A 25,286-nucleotide genomic window follows, 5' to 3' on the forward strand; every position below is an offset into this window, starting at 1 on the left:
GTCTACTTTTTGAAAGTAGATTCGAAATATCCGTTATTGCTCTGGTATTTTTCCCTTAGAAAGTACTTGAAATATTCAATGAGGAGATTAAAAACAACCATTTCATCATATCATCTTTTTTCCTTTTGCTTGTTAAACAATATGTTAAAATATCCTACCAATCTATTTTCTTCTAATTCTTCTGAAATGCCATTTTTCTAATGATTATAGGCACTGAGAAATTGGTGACATCTTCAGACTGTATGAGGAGGTTGAATAAAACATTCACAGTTCTTCTACTCTTACCTAACTTGTTCTTCTCACAAGCTATTTTTTCTGACTCAGTTTTACTTCCCTTTGTAAAGAGGGCACATGGATTTTGTTTCTGATTAGTCTCTCATTCAGTTGGGAGATGAGATGGATGAGCTGAACCTGGAGTAAGTTTCCAGCTCTTCTCCCCTGAACTCCATGAGCTCAATTATTATTGTACAGAAGGTGCCCCTGAGGTTAAGCCATTGTGTTACAAACTTGCAGTGCGTCTTCCCCTCACTCTCATTAAAAGCTGAACACCAAAACACACCTCTGACAACTAGTATTCAGTCTCCTTTACTTCTCACTCTGTTACAAATCAGATGGCACTCCTAACATTTTCACATGCAAAAAAGTAACAGATGTGGATCTTAGTTGATTTTTTAACTTCATGTAAATTGCTAGTCCTTATTTTTAAATGGAAGTGGCATTCTCAAGGTAAATAAAAATTTTTAGGAAAACATAGCCTCTGAACCCAAATACTAAGTTAGGGTGATCATCTGAAAATTCAACATCCAGCTTACCATTACATGAGATTACATTACATTTATTTGGGCAAATTTTCTAATTCACTTGAAAATATATCCTGGAATGTCTTTCAGAAAGGCTTATTAATTGAAATGTTGAAAGACATAATTATGATTTATCAAAAAAGGTTGGTATCATGCAACAGCAAATTGTGTTCTGAGGAAACATGATTATGAAGATCCCACCAGAATATAGTATAATCCATTGTTTCGTCACTAAGTTTTATCCAACACTTTTGTCAACCCCATTGACTATAGCCTGCCTGGCTCTTCTGTCTATGGGATTTCTCAGGTAAGTGGGTTGTCATTTTCTGATCCAGGGTATCTTCCCAACCCAGGGATCAGACTCACACCTCCTGCACTGGCAGGTGGGTTCTTTACTACTGATCCACTAGGGAAGCTCCAATATAGTCTGATGAGGATCTCAAGATACAAAAACCTAGATGTCATTTTTAGGACTCAGTAGATGGATAATTATGTCAAATGGATTAAAAAATATGAGAGAATCTAAATAAAGAATTTAGGATAATGATGATACTCTACACATCACAAAAATTAAGTACCAAACAAATGGAAGAACAGAAATAAAACCAAGCTATCAAACTTTTCCTCACACAGCCCCTTTCCATAAATTAGACTTGTTAAATAATACTATATAAAAATAAAACATTAAACACTTCAATATTTATTTGTAAGTTATCAGAGACTACAGAATAGTGCCTATTTGACCATTATTCTAACAGATAAGTCACCTGACCTAACATAACTTCTATTGAAGGAGCAATATGTGATTCCATATCAGAACCACAGAAATTCTGGTATCAGGGGATCATTTAACAATGGTGGTATTTATGTAAGAAAAGTGATGGTTTCAGGCAAATCAGCATCTTTTTCAACACTCATTCAAAAAGCTCCAGAATTCTGCTAAACTTTGTTACTATAAAGTCTAGCATACTAAATTTGGGTAGGAGACCAAAGACTGTGTTTTTAGATTTGAGAGCCAAAGACCTACAGTACTACAGAGCCATTTTCAAGTCTGATGAGATAAAAATAAACAACACTGTGTTCACTTATAGTCCTGAAGTGAGAAGCAGCACGTTCTGGGAGATGGTGAAGGACAGGGAAGCCTGGTGTGCTGCAGTCCACAGGGTTGTAAGCAGTCAGACATGACTGAGCGAATGGACAACAACAAGAGGCAGCATCTTAGTGACAGAGTCTATAATTTGTAAATTGTCTCATATTCCTCCTCAGCCTCAGTAAAAGAAGCCCGGGCTTTTAGGATTGCCTACATATGAGAACATTCTCTTATTATACATAACACAACCATAAAAATCAAGAAGCTAGCATGATTCTGAACTAGTTTCTTTTGTTATAAAAGCATTATCGAGACAACTGATGAAACTAGAATGAAATCTCAAGATTAGATAGCACTAATACATCAATTTTACATTCAAGTTCACTAAATGTCTTTTGAATTATACCTAATATAGTCTTTAACAGGACACATTTTGAATTTTTACTTTTATATAATAATTCTGAAATAAAATGTAAAAGAATTACTTTGAAAACTGATTTATTGTCATCCTAAAACCTCATATGCATTTTGTTATAGATTTTAGTGGGATGGGAAAAAGTAAGACAAAAATACAAATATGTTTAAAATTCTGTTGTGCCTGTGTATATGCTCAGTCATGTCTGACTCTTTGTGATGCCATGGACTGTAGCCTGCCAGGCTCCTCTGTCCATGGAATTTTCCAGGAAAAAATACTGGAGTGGTCAGCCATTTCGTACTCCAGGGGATCTTCCCAACTCTTTGACCTTGGAAGTAAATATTTATATAGTGCTTGAAATAATTTCAAGTGGAACAATATATAAAACAGATGAAAAGCAAATTACTCTGTCTGATGTGTAAAAGAACCCTGAACCTGTTCTCAGCTTCCCATCACACCACTCTTGTGCTGGAGGTATGTCTATGGAACCCTTCTCAGAGCAGTCTTTAAAAAAACAAAAACAAAACATTGGGAATGGGTAATACAGTATAGCAAAGAAAACACTGATGGTGGGGGAAAGTGTTAAGGAATATTTTATAGCGTGTGTGATACTTGAAATCCTGCAGAATGGTTCTAAACTAGGTGTGAAGGCACTACATGCAGCAGGAAAGAGCTCATACTGGGTTCTCCTCTATAAAAATAAATCACGCAAGATCGCATTTACTCATATAGAGGAGCAGTTTCATTTATATATTGTAAACACTTTAGAATATGGCTTTAGGGTCAGACTGGTTTGGGATCCCAGTTCAACCATTCTCTCGACATATACTCTCTCCCTTACCAAATTAATATGTGATGGTATTAAGTGCAATCAGTATGCCTTTCTGTCCCAAATTCATATCTACTCTCACCCCTGAATTCTAGACTCACGTATCTGTCTGCCCACTCAATACTTCTATTTGGATGTTGAACAGCATCAGACATTTTACTACAAATTTTATTCACCCAAACCCCCTCCATCTCAGGCAATGGCAACTCCATCATTTCAGTGCATGGGCCAAAGCTCTTGGCAATGCCCCTACTCTTCACTTCTTAATGAGACCCAGTCTCTCTATCTTACATAAATTATACACAAGGCCGATTCTCAGCCCTGATACATCTTATTCAGTTCCATATTTTCATCTATAACTGAGTACATTTTATATATATGGAGACCAGAACTCATTTTAGAGGTTGTTATAATACCCAAAATATAGAATAGGAATTTCAGACTTAAGAGACTTAAAATGACAATGAAGAGCTGATTATAAGAATCAGTAAGCCTGAGGATCCCAAAGTGGACAGACATATACATATAATCAAAGAAAAAGAATAAATTTGATACTCATGCTATACATTTCTGTATAGTACATATATGCATGTGTAGTTTACAGTTTGGGGAATTATAAGAATGAGATAATTGTAAATAATAAAACCAGTAGGGAAAGAGAAAAGCAGTTGTGGTGGGCACAACACTAGTTCACTTTCAGATATTTCATTATAAAGGTTCCTCTTTATGTTTTGCTAAGAGCACTACACACTATAGACTTTTTGGTTTGTAAGTGACACATTTCGGAAATTTTTCTCAAAAGAATGTTTAGGGACAAGGTAACATCGGCATAATACAGTTTAAACAACTGTTCTGTTTTTCTAATTGTTTGTTCTCATGTAGCTAATCATCTGTATTTTCACATCGTTTGCATGTTTCAGTTACATTTGATCATATGTATTAAATGTAAACCTGTGGTGTGAGCGATGACAAAGACGGAGTGCCTAACCACCTCTATTTGAAGTCCCCTAGGACTCGGGTTAATTAATGAGACTCATCCTAAGGTTATACATGATCTATTACTTCCTCTAATTAGAAATAATAATCCTGATCATTATGCTGGTTAGCTGGAAAGAAGTAAGATGAATGTGCTTAACTGTGATTAATAGTCTATAAGCCATGTAGATCTCTTCTGTCACTGAGTTATATGCAAACTGGGCTGCAACTCAATGCTTTTTGGTGATATATATTTTTATAACTCGCAGAAAATTAATTTTCTGGAAGACATTTTTAAATTTTGTGACAAAGAATAAGCATTTTATTATTTTAAAATTGATTACCACAACAAAAATTATGTTTCCATTTTGTATGAAATAGCTATCCAATAATTTATTGTCCACTTTTTAAATATTTTCTCCAAAATTATGTGAATACCTACGTGCATCATATTTTAGTCCATCCTGCTGAGGTGAAAGAGATTGCATGTGAAAGCAAAAGTGAAGTGATTATGTACAAATATTTTTAAGATAAAAATTAAAGTGATGATGATCATAGTATTTACTTACTGATGTGTTATAAGGGCTGATGCCTTCCCTTTGCTAACCAACAAATTTACCTGACAATTTTATATGCCAAAGAAAACTATAAAGTTATTATCTGGTTAGAAAAAGGAAACACATACACAGAGAAGGTTAGTCATCTATTTTTTTGATATGATTTAGTTATAATAAGATTGAAAATTTTGCATCCTTTAGAATAAAAAAAGAAAATAATCTTATATTGCTATGTCAGTTTAAAGTCTTTAGAACACTCTGCATGCACCATTTAGTTTTGGTTTTGATGTTTGAGGTAAGACAGGTGTAACTATAGAAATATTAAGAAAGAGACTAAAGCAGTCATAATTCTAGCACTTTCAAATTTTTGTTTCAAAATTTGCAAAAGTAGTACATGGAAGAGCAAGGAGGTCAGAAATTTAGCATTTCTAGACCTGTTAAAATTTGTTAACCAAGGGAACAGGGATCTCAAGAGTGTAACACAAACTCTGAGTCTGATGGCCTTCGTTCTTACCTCACTAACTGAGAGGCCCTAGGAATAATTTTACTTTAGAACATCAATGTATTCATTTTTAAAGGGGTAATAATAATATTTATTATATGTTGGAGACAAGAATTCATAATTATCTCAGACATCATTGAGAAAGATCACTTAATATTCATAAAATATTATCACAGTGGCTAACATATACTGTTTAACAAATGATGCATGTTTCCCATCCATGTATGTTGGAAGTATGTTGTGAAATATATTTGAATTTTAAAATCTGTGGAAAATATTTAAATTTCAAAATTAGGTTTCCTTTTGTTATTTTTATTGCAGGAACCCAGATTAACTATAGATTTAAACTAACCAATATCATCAACTGACCTATTGAAACTACAAATGTTGATTATTTTCACTAAAAATTTCACAGCATCACTAACCTAAAAGTTTTTACTATCATAATTGTGGATGAATTTTATATTTGGGACTTTCAATGAGATTGCTTAACACACAAGTATGCCTTTCAAAATGTGTAGACATTGACTTCCTCTTTTGATAATTAACTTCTATACTCTCTAACCAATGTAAATAAATTTATCATTCAGAATTTCCTCTTTTTACATTTGAATTTAATGACTCATAAACAATTTTCTATTTACAATGTTTTATTATGTCAAAAAATCAGTAATCTGATTAACATTAGCATAATTATTGTTTTCAGTGAATGAAAATAATGAAAAAGAACGCATTTAGGCAACTACCATGTGATCTCAACTGTCCTTGCAAACTGAGGACATAAAAGACATAACCCATAGAACCACAGATAAAATAGTAAGTGAAAAAGATATAAAATATATTGAATTGGAGTATGTAACATACTATATCTTTGTGTGGTAAGAGGTTGGTAAAGTTTCTTGGAGAACATGAAAACTGCAGCATATTCTTAAGGAAAAGAATTAGAAATTGGAAGACAGAAACATACAGATAGGAAAACAAAACAAAAATGACTTCAGAAAACAAAACAACAACAAAAACTTAATCCATAGATTAAGCCAAGTTCTTTGATTGTGTTCATGTTTGAAAGGGACACAGGTTCAATTCTTGGTCCAGGAAGATTCCAGGTGCCATGGAGCAACTGAGCTCAGGGGGCCACAACTACTGAGCCCGCATGCTACAACGACTGAAGCCTGAGTGCCTAGAGCCTGTGCTCTGAAACAAGAGAAGCCACCACAATGAGAAAGCTGAGCACCACAAGGAAGAGTAGCCCCTATTCTCTATAACTAGAGAAAGCTAGTGCACAGCAACAAAGACACAGCACAGGAAACTATTAATTAATTAATTAATATTAATCATTTAATATATAGACGGTAAGAAATGTTTCTCTTGATGTCAGGGACCCCTAGGGGTAACTCAGAGGTTTTTAAAGTACTAAAAACATGATTTTGAGTTACCTGTGTTAAAACAGATACATATATGCAGTTTCAATGTCAACTTAAAACACTGGAAGATATGGATAAATTATAATGGATTCTTTATTTTTATTATTAATTTGAAAAAAATTCTACACAACAGAGTTCATTTTATTATTTTCTGAAAACATGTTTTTCAGTCAAAATGACTTCCAAATAGATACAATAATATATACAGGGAGAAAGTATGCTTGGAAATAAATAATGCATATATATAACACAAATGTATATATTTTATACTAATTTGCAAAAGCTTCAGATTGACAAAAGATCTCTTATAAATTTAAGTTTAAATGAAGACAATGTCATAAATGATTAATCTAATCAGAATGTCACTCTGTCAACTATAAAAGTGACATCTTGATAAATTAATAAAAATGTTTCTAAAATTATCTACTGAACAAATTTGTGCATTAAATAAATGTGTTGATAGCTGGACATATGCCCTTCTAAGAGCACCAAAGTAACAAATATGAAAGCTACTAAAATTTGGATTAAAATAATCCTACCTGCAGGCCTTGTCCATCCACAGTAACGGAGTTGGCTCTTTGCATTTTGTTCTTGTCGGTCACTTTGTTTGACTGATGGGAACCACCCTTTTCCCTTTTCACTGTCGCTTGTCTTTCCTGTTAGGAAAAAATCTTGTATCAAAATATTGAAAATATTTAATTGCTTTACTACAAAGGCAACATAGAGAAGAATCTCATGGCTACTAACTTGGACCCAGCTTCTTAATTTGGGGTTTCTAGTGAATAATATGAAACCAGACGCTTAGAACTGGCTCAGTTAAATAAAGGTGGTGAAAGAAAACCAAAACATATTATCATAGGTGCCCAATTATGACTCTGTTAAAAGTTCTTAAGGACTACTAAAGCTAACCATTTTCATAAACAATGGTACAGATAATACTACAGGACTGTAAAGGAATTTGTACTGAGCACTAAATTTAATGCTTATAAATACAGGCAATATTGAAAATAGACCCTTAAACTACTATTGATCAAGAGTGACATAAAACTTAAAACACACATTCCTTCCCAGCTAATACTTATATTCACTATAACAGAAAACATTTTCATAGTTGTCTTCTTCCTGTTTCTATTACTTCTCCTCTCACTCTTTCCAACCCAACCTAATAAACCTTTATCACCATTAATGCACCAAATCACCTTTTATTCAAATCACCAGTGACCTGCTCATTTGCTACACTTGTTGATCGGTCTTTAACTTCTCAAGTTTTAAGCAGCATTTGACAGAATTGACCTTTTCTTCTAGAAAATTTGGTTCAACTGGGTTCCAGAACACTTTTCTGAGCTCTCCTCTTACTTTACTAACTTCTCCCTAAGTCTTTTCTGTTTTTCCTCCTCCAGCCTTATAATCTCAATGTTTAACCCTTGACCTTTCCCTTGGGCTTCTCACCTTCACTGTCTACACACACTCCCTAGGTAACTTCATTTACACCCAAGGCTTTCGACTTCAATTTGATAATGAAGACGAAGTTTATATTCCCTGTTGAGAAAAGGAATATTCTTGCCATATCAGTAAACAAGGATATCATAGAGATCAGCAATTGCATCCCTCTAAATGTGGATTTCTGACCCCTAAGGGCAACCAGGAAGAACAGTACCACCTTGCTGCAGCCACTCCCTATGGTGAGCACTGAGGAGCTCAGGGTGTGAAAACAATGCAGGATGCTGGTCCTAGATAGCTGAGATGCATATGAAGGGACTGATTTCAGTGTCCAGATTCTTGCATCTTCCCATACAGAAAAAGCTCCAAATTTTTTAACCTGAGATATCTGGTTTTAATTCACAAAAATATTTTTGATGTTCATACTACGTGCCTTTTGTTGCAAATTTCTATATATCCTGACTCCTGCCCCCACATCCTCAGAGCAATTCTCTCAGGGTTACTTGAAAGGCTGTCTCCCGGGCTTGACCTCCTAAAAATTCCCACCAAATAAAACATAACCCTGAGCTTTTAGGTTGTAACTATTTTTTTAAGTCAACACTGTTCAGATTTTCCCCAGGAGCTTAATTCCTATAAATAAATGCCCTTTCTCTCTGTCCACATAAGTATCTAGAACGCATATGAATCCTGAAACAATAAAAACTAATTAAAAGTTTCTCCCTATCCACCTTAAAAATAAATCCCGAACTGGATGATTATTCATCACATCTATCGTTACATGTTTTAAGCCCCCATTATCTTATTTGCCTTAATTATTGTGGCCATCACCTTAATGAGTCAATCACTTTCCATTTTGTCTCCCTCCAGTTGATTCTCTATGTAACAGCCACACTCATCCCTTATAATTGCTATCCAGCTACACCAACCCCATCTTTGTTTCTTGATCACAATAATTGTGCTTTTAATACTGGGCTCTTACATCCATTCTGCACTCTGCTGGACAGCTCTTCTTGCTCCTGGTCAAACATGAGACTCTGTTCCTTTATATGTTTGTGTGTATGCATATTTTTTAATATAATTTAAAATGTTATCTATTTAATACTGGTCTTCCTACACTTTAATCAAAGCTTCATAGAGAAATGACTTTGCTTAACTGTTTCACATTAAATCCTAGATCAGTGCCTGATAAAATCACTATAAATGAATGCAGAAATAAATCAATCTTAACATTCAAAAAATCAAGCAATTTGAAGTGCCTGAAATATTGTGTTGAGAAGAACTCCTAAGGCATGTCTAAGCTTGATGTGAAAAACAGTCCTGATCAATTACCAATGTCTCCAATGTGTGCTTAAAGGTTTGAGTGCCATGTATTCTGTTATATATTCAGATACATATATATGTTTCTGTTCCTATATTTGCATGTATTTTGTCAATTACTTCTCAATTACTGTCATTTAGGAAAATATATTTAAGTGCAATTAAAAGTAAAGCTCTTTTTATATATATTAAGGCCAAATGGAACAGAAAACTTCTTGGACCAAAATAAATGCTAATCAGCATAGCCCTTTATAGTCCTTGCAATTTCATGGTGCACTGAATATATTTTTGTGTAGATAAAAATGGCTTGTGCAATAGGATTCCTGAAATTCAAATTCTTTGGAAACTGATATATTCTCATATAAGCAGAATTTCTGGCAAAGATATTGATATTTTAAGGAACAGATCATTCTTTCTAAGCTTGCAACTTACATTTTGTCCACAGATAGTTAAGGGTATAATGAATAAATGAGTGAATTATAGGATGAGATTTGAAGTCAGAAATCCCAAGTGGAATCCATCTCTGCTACTTAAATACTATGTAGCCTTAGAGAATTGAGTCTTACTCAAAATGGAGTCAGCAATACCTATTTCTTAAAGTTGTATATGACTTAAAAGAAAATATATAAAGTTCTAATATTGTGCCTATATTAGTGCATGTGCTAAATAAATGAAAGTCATTGTGAATAATGTAAAATAGGTATGGTTCTTACATTAGGGTGCTCTTTAATATCACCATTATGTAAAATGTTTGTTATATTTTCAAATACATATATATTAAAAAGTTAACTAATTACAATAGGTATATTTTTAAATGAGTAAAGCTCAGCAACCTACATTTGAAAATCCACAGCATGTTGTGCTGAGTTCAAGCATGTAATACTTGCTGGGTAAGGGGATTTTTTTTTCTGAGTTCTAACATTCAGGTAAATAAAACATGGTAACAGTGTTTTATAAAAATCTATATTGTGAAAGTTATCATTTATACATCGTATATTCTGCCTTGTAATCCAACATTGTTATTTAGCATTAAATTCCTAAATGCTTGAGTTATAAGATATAAATAAAATTTAAGTTGATTAGTTACAATGGAACTCAGTATTTGCATCCAGACTATTTATAAATGTAACTCTGGGCATGTAAACATGTGAGTGTATGTCTGTAAAGAATTACCAAATTATCAATTAATAATATTTTATTCTTAGCCCATAGAGCTGGGCTTCCCTGGTGGCTTAGCGGTAAAGAATCCACCTGGAAATGCTGGACACATTTGATCCATGGGTTAGGAAGATCCCCTGGAAGAGGAAATGACAACTCTCTCCAGTATTTTTGCCTGGGAAATCCCATGGAGAGAGGAGCCTAGTTGGCTACAGTCCATGGGGTCCCAAAAGAGTTAGGCATGACTTAGCAACAAAACAATAAAAAAGTGTATAGCTGGGGAAAATCCTGTGTGGCTGAGAATCTCTAGCTGGCAGAAAGCACTTGTTTAAGTGATTTCATTTCTTTCTAGGGGGGTCATCCCTCTGAGAAAACTGCAGACTAGACAAAACTAAAGCTATTTCTAGTAGCAATTGTAAAATTAAAAAAAAATTGAAAACCTTAAATTGACTTTTCAATTGTTAAAACTTTATTTTTAAAGTCTAGAATCATAAGAGGTATATCACAGATTATGAAAAAAACTTCAGTCAACTCATCAGCAGGTGAATTTTACTATATGATCTAGATAACAAAACATATTTATTCAAATACACACACACACACCACCGAGAACAAAGTGGTTTCTTTGTTTGATGGAAATATGCTTAGTGGTTGGAATTTCTAGAATTAATCAGACTGACAATTTATAAACAAGAAAGACTCATAAACCATTTAATATTTTTTCCATGGTTTTCTTTGTATTATACTCATTTGTTTCATGTTTATTTCCAAATTGTATGGAAGTCTCTCTGAACTCTTCACTATATTTTACTTAAGCAGCATAGGATAACAGGAGGGTAGTTGAATACTTTTCCCTATTTCCACTAAGAAAATCTTCACTTCTTTTTGATTCTATATGAGCCACAGGAAAGGCCAAGCAATTACATCTTTGAAAAATCTGATGTCCACCAAAATGTCACTGGCCCGTGTTGGGGGTTGATTCTCCCTGACTGGCCAAGTTCTATTATGATATCTAAGAATGTTACTTCCAATGCTAAAGTTATAGAAAAATTTCAGGAAGAGCTTGCCGGCATTATTTTGCATCTTTATTCAGGATAAAAGTGCTCTGTGATAATACGGGGCAGTACTTATCACTTCACCTTCAGATCTTTTTTTTATGTTTTGGGGCTCTAAATCACAAACTAAATTACTTTGTTATAATTAAGATAAATTTTGTTCTGCCAGATAAATTATCCTAGATATAAAGAGTCAGAAAATTATTGCTTCAATCAATAGGAATTATTCAAACACTGAAAAGAGCTGCTTTAACCAAAAAAATGAAAGAACACAGAACATATAACTACAAAATATAAAATACAGTTATCAATATTTCAGCATTTTCAAATATCAACCACTTGTGTTTGCTATGCAGACATTTAAAACATAGAATTCAGTGTCTTGTGATCCTTAGACTCCACTAGTAGCACAACAGATCTCAACTGGGTAATATGTTCTATTAGAATTCCAAAATAATCACCATCATCGTAAACAGAGAAGAAAAGATGAAAAGACAATCCACAGAAAACAGAAAGATGCAATAAATGAAATAAAAAGACGTCACTTTAAATACGTGCTCTAAAAAAAGTCTTTTTCTATCTCATGCTGGTTCTCAGGAGTATTTGTAAGTTGCTGAAAAGTGCTTTCACAAAAGAGACGTTTACCACAATACTTAAGCCTGCTGTTATCGATCACTCACAAACGACAAGCAGCAAGTGATGATTACCTCAAGCACAGGATTTTCTTCTCTTTGTCCAGTCTCAGCATGAGAGACAGGCAGTGGCAAAGCGCCTTGATTGGTACAAAAGCCACAAAGGGTGGGGGCGAGTTTTGCTTGCCTGCCAACAGTATCCTTTACTGGAATCTCATAACCTGCTTTCTCTGCTACTGCATTACTTGCCCAAGTGGTGACTTAGCCCATTCTGCCACTGGAGCTAGTCCCTAAGCATTTCCCTGAAACTCTAAGATTTTAACCTGAGGAACACAGTGTAAAATATCTCCCTGAAGCAGGAGTGTTACCATGTTCATCAGGATTTAGACAAGTTACAAACTCCAAGAAAGCAACTTAATGACAGTTGCAAAGCTGCACCTTTAATTATCATAACCTTATTACAAGATTTAAACGTGTTCCTGCTGAGAAACATTAAATCATTACAATCATGGTGAAGGCTCAAAATCTACTAGAAATCCTTAGAAGTTGCAGTGAAACACAGCTGAGTAGCAAAGTAGTCTTGATTTTTTATAAATATTTTATATAGTTTTAAGCATAGCTATGACAAATGATATAAAGATTTCCATTTCTTTTTAATTAATTAAATACTTATTCAACAAGCAAAAAATATTTTGTACAAAGGCAAACAAAACATGTGAGCTTGGAGACTGTATTCGAGCTTTGTCTCTGTAAAGACTTGGGCAAGTAAGTTATTTACCTTTCTAAGCCATCCCTTAATTCATCTATAAAATGGGAAGTTTCATGTGATGATAAATTGAGAAAAAGCATTAAGTAGCATAAAGTACTAGCATAAATTAGGCACTCGGTAAATGACAGTGATTTTTAAAATAGTTTAAAAAAAAGGCTACATTTTACCATTAACTCAGGTAAGCTGTTTAGTAAAGATGGGTATTGCAAAGAAGTACTTTATTAACTTTACAGTATTTTATTTGTTTTTCAAGGATGTCACCATAACTCGGTGTGATAATCTGAGTCTTTTGTAGGAAGACAGAGGAAAACAAACGAGAAAGACTCATTCCTAGTCTTAACATACCTGCAGGTGCTACTCACCAACTCAGCCTGAAGGTAAAATTTATACTTTGATCCACAGCCCTGGTTTTCATATATCACACATGATAATGTCTATTCTCATCTAGCATAATTTTATACTGAATGTTAAGTATGAAAGATTAGAAGATTTCTGTTCAAGAAATTTTGATTGGAAGAAATGAAATTTAGGAATGGGAAAGTCCACGCCAAAATCATTTGGGCTGTTTACTAGCTATGGCTGGGCCACTAGAAAATTAGGTACCAGTATATAGAGCTCAACACCACTCCCTCTCCATTCCCTTGATAAACCATAATAATTGATGGCCATGGAAAAATGAAGATTAAAAATCTATAAGTAGCTCTCTTGTATTTTCATAGTCATTATCTCTTTCTATCAGGTGAGTTAAAAGCTTAACTTAGTAATTTCTATGTAGCCCCCTATCTGTTTATGCAAGTTCTAAGTAGAATTTATCTTTTAATTGAAACTGTATAATTTAATTATCACTCAAACCAATAAGTTTTGATTATAAAATAAGGTGTTACCGTGAAAAATTACTTACATCCTTTGGAAAGGCACATAAAACAAGATACATGTGTGTGTGTGTGTGTATGTGTGTGTGTAGGAAAAACAGTCAAGTTGGCCTGGACACAATATCTATAAAAGATTTGAGAATTAGTAATAAAAAGTGAGAGGTTTTTTTACACTGAAATTGATTTGTAGATGTCTGTGAGTTTTTCTTATACATTTAAACAATTGAAAGTATTTTCTTACTAAGCAAATATCTTTTCACAAAATAAGGTATGCTTTTGTTATACTTTGAAACAATTGATAATTGAAACTTATTGAGGGCAATAAGGCTATGATGTATGCAAGAAAGGGTCTATGCCACTTCTAAATATTAGATGTATCCGCAAAGAAAAGCTCTTGCTCCCATGCGAAAAGTTTAGCCAAGAAATATACATTTACATATATGCACACACAAAACCAATATAGCTTTATATACCAGTATAGGAAGACTTTTTAAAACTTCATAGCAGAAAACATTGACAAATTTAAAAAAATCATGTTTTGAAAACAGCAATTTTGGTCTATTAATTTCATTTATAGTGTATAAATTATAGTGTGAAAATTTTTAAATTCACAGTTAATTATCTAATGAGCTATGATGGGGCAAATATAAACTCAATTATCTTAACCATAAAGTTAATTCTCTGACACTAAAAAAAGTAGCCTAAATAATAAACTTTCCTAATACCTATGTTACCTGAGTGTGTAATTTAACATGTCTACTTTAGAATAATTATAATAATAAGAGTATCAGCTGACTTAAAGAATACCAAAATAGTTTGATATCTCTCAGATTAGAAACAGTATATATCAGTCATAGCTACTAGTATATTTTAAGTATGCCTGTAGTTATAAAAGGAAATTTTAAAAAATGTAATGAGGCAGTCTACAACGATTAGAAAATATTTTAGAGCAGAAGAGAGAGAGGTTATTACTTTCTGTGCAATTATGTAATGTTCTAAGTGGTGTTGGAGAAGACTATTGAGAGCCCCTTGGACCACAAGGAGATCCAACCAGTCAATCCTAAAGGAGACCAGTCCTGAGTGTTCATTGGAAGGACTGATGTTGAAGCTGAAACTCTAATACTTTGGCCACCTGATGAGAAGAGCTGACTCATTTGAAAAGACCCTGATGCTGGGAAAGATTGAGGGCAGGAGGAGAAGGGGATGACAGAGGATGAGATGGTTAGATGGCATCACCAACTCAATGGACATGAGTTTGGGTGGAATCTGGGAGTTGGTGATGGACAAAGAGGCCTGGCGTGCTGCGGTCCGTGGGGTCGCAAAGAGTCGGACACGACTAAGCGACTGAACTGAACTGAAAATAAATCATACTCATATAGTATTTAGATATCATGAGTAATATATTCTAAGCAAGCAGATTCAAATTATAATTTTAAGTGAAAAAATACCATCTGAGCATATGCTTTAGAGATAATAGCAACTGAATGGGGATCGTCACAGAAAAATGTGGAGGCTTTACTTCATTAACTTGAAGGTAAAGTTAACACTTTACTGAAAATAAATGCTGTGGCAATGCCTACATTTATTTTCAAAATCAAAGTAATTTATTTAATGACTATATTGTATTCCTATGACTTCCTATGCAATGTTATATGCTAAGTGATTAATGTAGATGTACTCTTTTAGAAGTAACAGGCACTTCAACGTGAACAAGAGCTTCTCGATTTACTATCACTGCAAGCTACATTTTAAGGGCTTACACTAGTGAACTGTTTGGGTTTTCTGCGAAGTGTAAATGTGACAAATAGGAATAACGCTATTCTTACACACTGGTCAAAACTCTGCAAAGTCACTATTATTTTATCCTGCTTATTCTGTGCCACATAACTTCCTGTTTCCCTAATGCCTGTCACGAAGGTAGACGGTATAGGCTTCAAGTCTATCCCAATATGAAAATGTTAATGCAAAGATCCCAATTCCAAATATAAGAATATGCGACAAAATAAAACATACGGATTAACATTAGTATGTCACTCTCACAGCCCAAAATGGTATTTATAACAATACGGATAGATAATGACCTATAATTGTAAGTGTGAAAACCTTTTTTGCTTACGCACCTCAGGGACTGAAACTCCTGAAGTGGGCAGAGTCTGCTGAAAAAGAGAAGTTCATATTAAAGCCGAAAAAAATGTCATACTGAAAGCAAATACCATGAAAATTATTATATCACTATACACTTGCGAAATAATTGAGTACATTACAAATGCATTTCTTTGTCATAATTTTTCTTCTTACTTTGTTTAATAAACAAAGATCTCTTCATGAAATAAAGATCATTCTAAAGCAGAAGAGATCATGTTATAGAGTTACTTATTCAAAATACAATTTCATATGTTTAAAGTAGACTAATATTTGGTCAATTTCACAGACCTCTCTATAATAACAGTGATATATTACACTCGTATTTTGGAATGAGACCTCATCTCCAAGTTCCATTATCATTCATAAACCATTCTTACTAACTTTTTAACTTGCCCATTTACTCAGCCCACTATTTCACTTTCCATTCCAACTCTCAATCCTATCTCAAAAACACTCATCTTTTTGATGTAGATACAGCTATGAAGTTGAATTAATTTGTGATATTCTGGAAATAAAAAGTATATATTCTATTAATAGCAGTAAGAATTCAAAATATAATGAAATAAGTAGAAAATTTTACTTGAGAATAATTATTAAAAGATTAAGTTAAATACACTGAAACCAGTCTTTGTGACAGTATATCTCCAATTATCCACTATCCATCCTTTTCTGAGTCACATGGGGTATGTTTTTTTGTTGTTTTGTTTGTTTGTTTTGTTTTTATTTTTTCTGGCAAGAAACAGAGATTCATTTACCAAATTCCAAAAGGCTGTGGCCTATGGGACTTCATACCATAAAACACAAATCTGGACGAACAGGTGATAAATTACACTCATCATACTAGATAAATATTTTCTTTGGTTCAAGCGGGAATAGGAAAGGTTGATAGGAAGGTAGTTCTTGGACACTGTGTGTCTCTAGAAAGAAGAGAACACTCAGAATATTTGAGTTTCCTCTCCTGTACCAAGCCATGTGGGGAGAACTCCCAAAATGAGAATGAAAGAGCTAAGAGTTCAGATATTAGTTTACTCCCTTACCCAGTAGAACACCAGAAAGGAAGCAAAACCCAGAAGAAGAAATGCCTACATGAGAGGTTCATGGCTACTTGTACAGGGATGGACTAGAAGGATCCAATACACCCAAGAGCAGAACAAAACAAGTGTAGGACAGCCCTAGAGGAAATCAGTGTTCAGGAATAAAACTCTTTTTGCCTTTTTATACTGTGAAGGAGGAGAGTGAAAAAGCTGGCATAAATTCAACATGAAAAAAAATATCATGGGGCATCATTTCATGGCAAATAGAAGGGGAAAAGGTCGAAGCAGTGACAGATTTTCTCTTCTTAGGCTCCAAAATCACTGTGGACAGTGACTTCACCCATGAAATTAGAAGATGCTTGCTTCTTGGAAGGAAGGCTATGACAAACCTACACAGTGTATTAAAAAGCAAAGACCACTTTCCCAACAAATGTCCATACAGTCAAAGCTATGGTCTTTCCAGTAGTCATGTATGGAGGTAAGAGTCAGACCATAAAGAAGGCTGAGCACCGAAGAACGGATACTTTCAAATTGTGGTGTTGGAGAAGACCATTAAGAGTCCCTTGGACAGCAAGGAGATTAAACCAGTCAATCCTAAGGGAAATCAACCCTGAATATTCACTGGAAAGACTGATGCTGAAGCTGAAGCTCCAATTATTTGGCCACCTAATCTGGAGAGCCGACTCACTAGAAAAGACCCTGATTCTGGGAAAGATTGAAGGCAAAAGGAGATGAGGGCTTTTTTGGATACAATCACCAATTCAATGGACATGAACTTGGGAGAACTCCAGGAGGGACAGGGAGGCCTGGTGTGCTGCGGTCCATGGGGTTGCAAGCAGCTGGACATGACTTAGCAACTGAACAACAATAACAACCACAATTCAGCACTAGAATATATTTCCAGAGAATAAGCATAAAATACTGTAGCCACAGATTTCCGTCAAAAAAAGTTATGGCGTCTGGGAAGATGAACTTGGGACAACTATCCCATTAACAGGAGAAGCCTCTGGGGGCCACTGATGCTGTTTCTCAGATGGATTGACAACAGGTTTGATAGGACTTTCATTGAAAGCTTCTGGTGTTGATAATATGCTTGACTTCTGAGCCCAAGTCAGTCAATATAACACCCAGGGCAATTGGAGGTAGGGAAATTGTGTGTGTTAGCTTCTATTTGGGCCAGCTCAGAGCATTTTGTCAGCCTTCTACCTTTCTTACTTCTTGGTTGAAGTTTAGATCTAAATAAACATTTAAAGACACAGATGTAGCTCTTCTATCTACATTACAATATACCAATGTGTGATCTCCTTAAATCCAGATTAAGTGGCTTATCCTATTCTATGGCAATGACCTGAGCGAGTCTCCAGGGACTCTCAAGAAATCAAATAAAGATGCTCAACCATGCTACACATGGACATCACCAGATGGTCAATACCAAAATCAGACTGATGATATTCTTTGCAGCCAAGATGGACAAGCTCTGTACAGTCAGCAAAAACTAGACTGGGAGCTGACTGTGGCTCAGATCATGACTCCTTATTGCAAAATTCAGACTCAAATTGAAGAAGTTAGGGAAAACCACTAGGCCATTCAGTTATGACCTAAATCAAATCCCTTACTATTAAACAGTGGAAGTGACAAATAGATTCAAGGGGTTAGATGTGATAGGCAGAGTGCCTAAAGAAGTATGGATGGAGGTTTGTAACACTGCAAAGGAGGTAGTAATCAAAACCATCCCCAAGAAAAATAAATGCAAAAGGCAAATGTTGTCTGAGGAGGCCTTGCAAATAGCTGAGTAAAGAAGAGAAGTGAAAGGCAAATGAGAAAAGGAAAGATACACCCATCTGAATGCAGAGTTCCAAAGAATAGAAAGGAGAGGTAAGAAAGTGTTCCTAAGAGAACAATGCCAAGAAATAGAGGAAAACAATAGAATGAGAAAGACTAGAGATCTCTTCAAGAAAATTAGAGATACCAAGGGAACATTTCATGCAAAGATGGGCACAATAAAGGACAGAAATAGTATGGGCCTAACAGAAGCGATTAAGAAGCGGTGGCAAGTTACACAGAAGAATTGTACAAAAAAGATCTTAATGACCGAGATAACAACAATGGTGTGATCACTCACCTAGAGCCAGAAATCCTACAGTGTGAAGTCAAGTGGGCCTTAGGAAGCATCATTACGAACAAAGCTAGTGGAGGTGATGGAATTCCAGCTGAACTATTTCAAATCCTAAAAGATGATGCTGTTACAGTGTAGCACTCAACACGCCAGCAAGTATGGAAAACTCAGCAGTGGCCGCAGAATTAGAAAAGTTGTTTTCATCCCAATCCCAAAGGACAATACCAAAGAATATTCAAACTACTGCATAACTGTACTCATCTCACAAAGTAATGCTCAAAATCCTTAAGCTAGGCTTCAACAGTATGTTAACTGAGAACTTCCAGATGTACAATGTGGATTTAGAAAAGGCAGAAGAACCAGAGATCAAATTGCCAACATCCATTGGATCATAAAAACGGCTAGAGAATTCCAGAAAAAATGCCTACTTCTGCTTCATTGACCATGTTAAAGCCTCTGACTGTGCAGACTACAAGAAACTGTGGAAAATTCTTCAAGAGATGGGAATACCAGACCATCATACCTGCCTCCTAAGAAACCTCTATGCAGGTCAAAATCAAGAGTTAGAACCAGATATGGAACAACAGACTGGTTCCAAATTGGGAAAGGAGTACATCAAGGCTGTATATTGTCATCCTGCTTATTTAACGTATATGCAGAATACATCATGTGAAATGCCGTGCAGGATGAAGCACAAGCTGGAAACAAGAGCAGGGAGAATATCAATAAATTCAGATATGCAGATGACACCCACCTTACAGCAGAAAGCAAAGAGGAATTAGAGAGCCTCTTAATGACAGTGAAATAGGTGAGTGAAAAAAGGCTGGCTTAAAATTCAACATTCATAAAACAAAGATCATGGCATCTGGTCCCATCACTTCATGGCAAATAGATGGGGAGACAATGGAAACTGCGACAGAGTTTTATTTCCTTGGGTTCCAGAATCACAGTGGATGGTGACTGTAGCCATGAAATTAAAAAATTCTTGCTCCTTGGAAGAAAAGCAAAGGCAAACCTAGGCAGGGTATTAAAAAGCCCAGACATTACTTCGCCTGCAAAGGTCCATATAGTCAAAGCCACGGTTTTTCCAGTAATCTTGTATTGATGTGAGAAAAAAAGACTGAGCACTGAAGAACTGAAGACTTCTGAGAGTCCCTTGGAAAGCAAGGCAATCAAACTAGTCAATCCCAAAGGAAATCAACCCTGAATATTCACTGGAAGGACTGATGCCGAAACTGAAGCTCCAGTACTTTGGCCACCTGATGAGAAGAACTGACTCATTCGAAAAGATCCTGATGCTAGAAAAGCCTGAAGACAGGAGGAGGAGACAAGAGAGGATGAGATGGTTGGATGGCATCACCAACTCAAAGGTTATGAGTTTGAGCAAACTCTGGGAGACGGTGAAGGACAGGGAAGCCTGGCATGCTGTAGTCCATGGGGTCACAAAGAGTCAAACATGACTGAGAGATTGAACAACAACAAGGGCATGAATCTCGTATGCCTTCTATACCAAGTGAAAAAACTACAGTTATCAAATGGTTCAGAATAATAGCCAAGTGTAGTGCAAGAACTTCACATAGCTCCTGTCCACACCAGCACTACCAACAAAGAGATAAAACAATCTACGTAAGTCATTTTTAGATGATTATCGGCATAGAAATATAGAAAGAATTATTACTGATTTATGGAATAGCTAATATTTTCATAATAATATTATAAATGTTGTTCTTATCTTAGAATTTACCTGCTGAAATATTTAGAGATATGGCATCATACTAGTTGCAATTTACTTTCAAAAGGTCCAACTTAATAAATTATATATTAGTGTATTTTTAGAAAATATATACACATGCATACATATAGCCATATATACATATATAAGAATCATTAAAAATTCAATCATTATATATATATGTATATATATCATAAGAATGACTGATAATTCATACAAGCTTGGGGATATACTGGATTCATATGTATTGTGTTTGAGAATATTTGTAATGAAATTTGTGGAAAAAATTGATCTCTCTTTTTACCTTCTACCTACATCCTCTAGTTCCTAAAAGAGTGCAAAATCTATAGTGAAATAAAATATACGTATGTGTGTTTAAATATACATTTTCCATGAAAACATGGCAAATTCTAAAAATTTAGGTGGAGACAGCATGATGTGCGTGGCAGGCAGTAATGAGCACTATTTTCATGGAGATTCAAGAGTTCTCTTTTCAAAATTTAAAAAAATTAGGTATTCATCCAGGTTGCTGGGAGAAAGAAGCAGAGAGACACACAGAGGGACCATTTGAAAATAAAAAATAAAAGGAGGTACTTCAAAAACTTTTTTCAGATGAGGCAGAAGCTTATATAAAAGCTATTAGTCTTTTCCAAATCTATTCATTTTGAAAGTGAAAAGAAAGAAAGAAAGAAAGTGAATGTCTCTCAGTTGAATCTGATTCTTTGCGACCTCAAAGACTATACAATCAGTGGAATTCTCCAGGCCAAAATACTGAAATGGGTAGTTGTTGTCTTCTCCAGGGGATTTTCCCCATCCATGGATCCAACCCAGGTCCCCCACATTGCCCCCAACTAAGCCACCAGGGAAGCCTAAGAATACTGGAGTGGGTAGCCTATCCCTTCTCCAGAGGATCTTCTAGACCCAGGAACTGAACTGGGGTCTCCTGCATTGCAGGTGGATTCTTTACCAGATTGCTTTTGGAGGGGCCATTGAGAGGGGAGGGGGGCATGGTGCAGGTTTCCCTGGTGGCTCAGTTGGTAAAAAATCCGCCTGCCAAGTGGGAGACCTGGGTTGGATCCCTGGGTTGGGAAAATTCCCTGGAGAAGGGAACGGCTACCCACTGCAGTATTCTGGCCTGGAGAATTCTCTAAGCCACTATTCACTTTGAGGGAGTGTCAAATGGTGAAAGAAACAGCTCTGAGATTGTACTCACAGGGGTTTGGAATGCAAAAGTCTATAGGGACCAAGAAGATAATACAAATGGGCCCAATGCCACAAAAGGCAAAGACTGTGCCAAGTTGGATAATAAAAATCCGATTTTAAGGTATCCCCCATGAAAACACTATGGGGTGAAATTGAAGCCTGGCTGCCATTTTGCTATCACTTTCATAGAGAATCTGTTACTTACAGATACTCATGTTTGTAAGCTTCATCTTTCTCAAGAGTAGGGGGGATGTGAGTTATCTACAGAGGGTGAGTAAATTTGGCAGAGAGGTAGTAGAGAGGAAGAAATTAAGGAAATAGTACAAATTTTGTCACTATTTCCCAGAAAATGGGAAAGCAGCTGATGAATAACAGGATCAAGAGAAATTAAGAGCTCAGTGGGAACTAAAAGTAATAAATACATAAGAGAGAAAACAACCAGCTCTGAGAATTTCACCATCAATGCTCAGCCATCTGACAGCAACACTAGAAATTCACTCCAAGAATAAAGGTGATGGAAACAACATATACATGAGCTTAGTTTCAATCAAGATATGTAGGCAAGGAGTACACATTAAATTAACTTGCTTATCAGTAGCCTGAGTTACAATAAGAAAACATGGCATCTGGGAAAAATTAAAAAAAGCAACTTGACAGAAAACAAATTCAGAAATTTCATACTTCTTTTTTTAATTTCTGTATATAATTTTTAAATATCAAGGGTGAGCAGAGTAAATGTTTCAGTTTTTAAAAAATTATCATGAATGTGTAACTCTATATGTAATGTATTTTTAATCAGAATTAATACAAGAGATGTGTATTGTTTTATTTAAGCAAATGTGAGGTGTGACTACAGAGGAATGTGATTGATTTTATTTAATCAGTACCATTTTAATATTAAACAGAATACAAAGAACAGATAATTAGTTTAAAAGATACATTTACCTTCAGGGCACTTATTAAGTTTAACTTAATATTAAGAATTTTTAAAAATCCTATTATTCTTAAGTATTGAGATATCTCTTGTCTTCATATTTTCTAACATGTAATCATTTTAAATTGACAATTTAATTCAAATTGTCATAAGACAAAGGAAAAATCTTTGGTGGAGAGATTAGAAGTTTGACAATGTTTAAAATATAATCATAGTATAGTGCTAGCATTAAAAGGGTCATAGTTATTTCAACAGAATACCAAATTAACAGAATTATATCATTAAATGTATTTGCTTATTAAAAATGTCTGCTGCTGCTAAGTCGCTTCAGTCGTGTCCGACTCTGTGCGACCCCAGAGACGGCAGCCCACCAGGCTCCCCTGTCCCTGGGATTCTCCAGGCAAGAACACCAGAGTGGGTTGCCATTTCCTTCTCCAATGCATGAAAGTGAAAAGTGAAAGAGAAGTCACTCAGTCATGTCCGACTCTTAGTGACCCCATAGACTGCAGCCCACCAGGCTACTCTGACCATGGGATTTTCCAGGCAAGAGTACTGGAGTGGGTTGCCATTGCCTTCTCCATAAAAATGTCTAATTAGTTATAAATCATTTTTAATTATATTAATACCTTATACCAATATAAGAATATTTATACATTTTTGAAAATGCTTGTGGTATCATTTAATCCTCCCAGTAAAACAAGATATCTCATTTTCTAAATTGGAAAATAGAATCAAAAAGTTTAGATGACTAGCCAAGAAATAAAGTTAGTGACAGAATTCAAACTTATTGCTTCTCTGTGCAGGAGTCATTAAAACAAAAGCAGACTTAACGAAAACTTTTTTTCAAAGATTTTGTTTTATAACCACCTCTATTTTTTAAGTGATTTGGAAACAAAATTAGTTTAAATGTTGACAAACACAGCCAAATAGTTATAAACCACAGTGTTTTCCTGTTCTGACTGAGAGAACAGGCTTGCATGTCAGCATGGATTAGTTAAATACAAAAACTTTCAGTGCCATGATAAACCTAGTGTCCAAATAAAGCTACTGGAGTGGGTTGCCATGTCCTTCTCCAATGCATGAAAGTGAAAAGTGAAAGTGAAGTCACTCAGTCGTGCCGACTCCTAGCGACCCATGCACTGCAGCCTACCAGGCTCCTCCATCCATGGGATTTGCCAGGCAAGAGTACTGGAGTGGGTTGCCATTGCCTTCTCTCTGCACTGCTTATCCCTAAGAGGGTAAATTATTCCTTCCTCACACATGATAAATTATATATATATATAGCTCGAGGACATCTCTAGGTATAGAAACCTAATATGTTTCTAGGAATTTTATATTTTACATTGAAGTGTCATAATTTATTTAACTTTTTATGAGTTTGCACATTCTTAAGTATGTACACTCACAAATCTGAACACAATACAAATATTTAAAGGAAATGGATCAAAATGATTTTTGTGCTTTTGTTGTTTATTAACATCTTTAACCAAAGGTTATTTCAATGTATGGCAAGTGTATCAGAAGAAACATGAATTGTTTCTCCTTTCCCCTGGCCCTTGACATATCTGATTAATATGTGAGAAGGAGGGATGGATTCAGAGTTTGGGATTAGCAGGTGCAAACTATTATATATAGAACAGATAAACAATAAGATCCTGTAGTATCCTATAATAAATGAAAAAGTATATGAAAAAGAATATGTATATTCATCATATATAATGAACATATATATGACATATATATTCATTACAAATAATTAATATGTATATATATGATTATATATATATATATATAACTGAACTACCTTGTTGTATACCACAAACTGAAATACCATTGTAAACTGACTATACTTCAATAAAATTTTGTTTTTAGAAAATACACATACTGTAATCTTATCCAGTGTTCTTAGCCTAACCACTTCTCACTGGAGCAAAATTTTGAACCTTGCACCAACATAACTTTAAAGATAAACATATTTTTAACTGAGATGATTTCACTCTCTTACAATCACTCACAAAGGTGTTCTATTCTTACTTTTGTTGATGTGATTGTTTCTGTGTGTTTGCAGAGTATGTTCAGGAGATACTGAAGGTAAGGGCTCCCTCCTTATCTCAATAAGCTCACTCAATATTCGTGCCTGTGTCCAGAAAGAAAGCACACTGAACCATCTGGGAATGCATACACCTGGTAAAATGGACAACTGGAAACAAAAGTGGTGCCAAATGTTTTCAGTATAAATATTAAAAATGTTTAATGGTGATATCAAAATCACTTCAAACATCACTAT

At 34.9% G+C, this 25,286-nt stretch overlaps 1 protein-coding gene across 6 annotated transcripts in view; it reads right to left on the bottom strand.

Annotated features, from left to right (window-relative positions):
* The window catches only part of DGKB (diacylglycerol kinase beta), a 799,100-nt gene that overhangs the window by 542,686 nt on the left and 231,128 nt on the right, over positions 1-25,286 (bottom strand). For 2 of the 6 annotated variants that reach the window (XM_068972347.1, XM_068972345.1), the window contains 2 exons: positions 15,956-15,988; positions 7,132-7,248 (listed from right to left, as the gene is read on the bottom strand). In XM_068972347.1, the coding sequence (XP_068828448.1) occupies positions 7,132-7,248; positions 15,956-15,988 (150 nt within the window). Of the gene's footprint in view, positions 1-7,131; positions 7,249-15,955; positions 15,992-25,286 lie in introns of all 6 variants that reach the window. The other 4 variants (XM_068972346.1, XM_068972344.1, XM_068972349.1 and 1 more) reach the window with 2 other exon arrangements.

This window comes from Capricornis sumatraensis, chromosome 5 (genome assembly GCF_032405125.1).
Source record: "Capricornis sumatraensis isolate serow.1 chromosome 5, serow.2, whole genome shotgun sequence".
In the NCBI taxonomy this organism is placed as follows: Eukaryota; Metazoa; Chordata; class Mammalia; order Artiodactyla; family Bovidae; genus Capricornis; species Capricornis sumatraensis.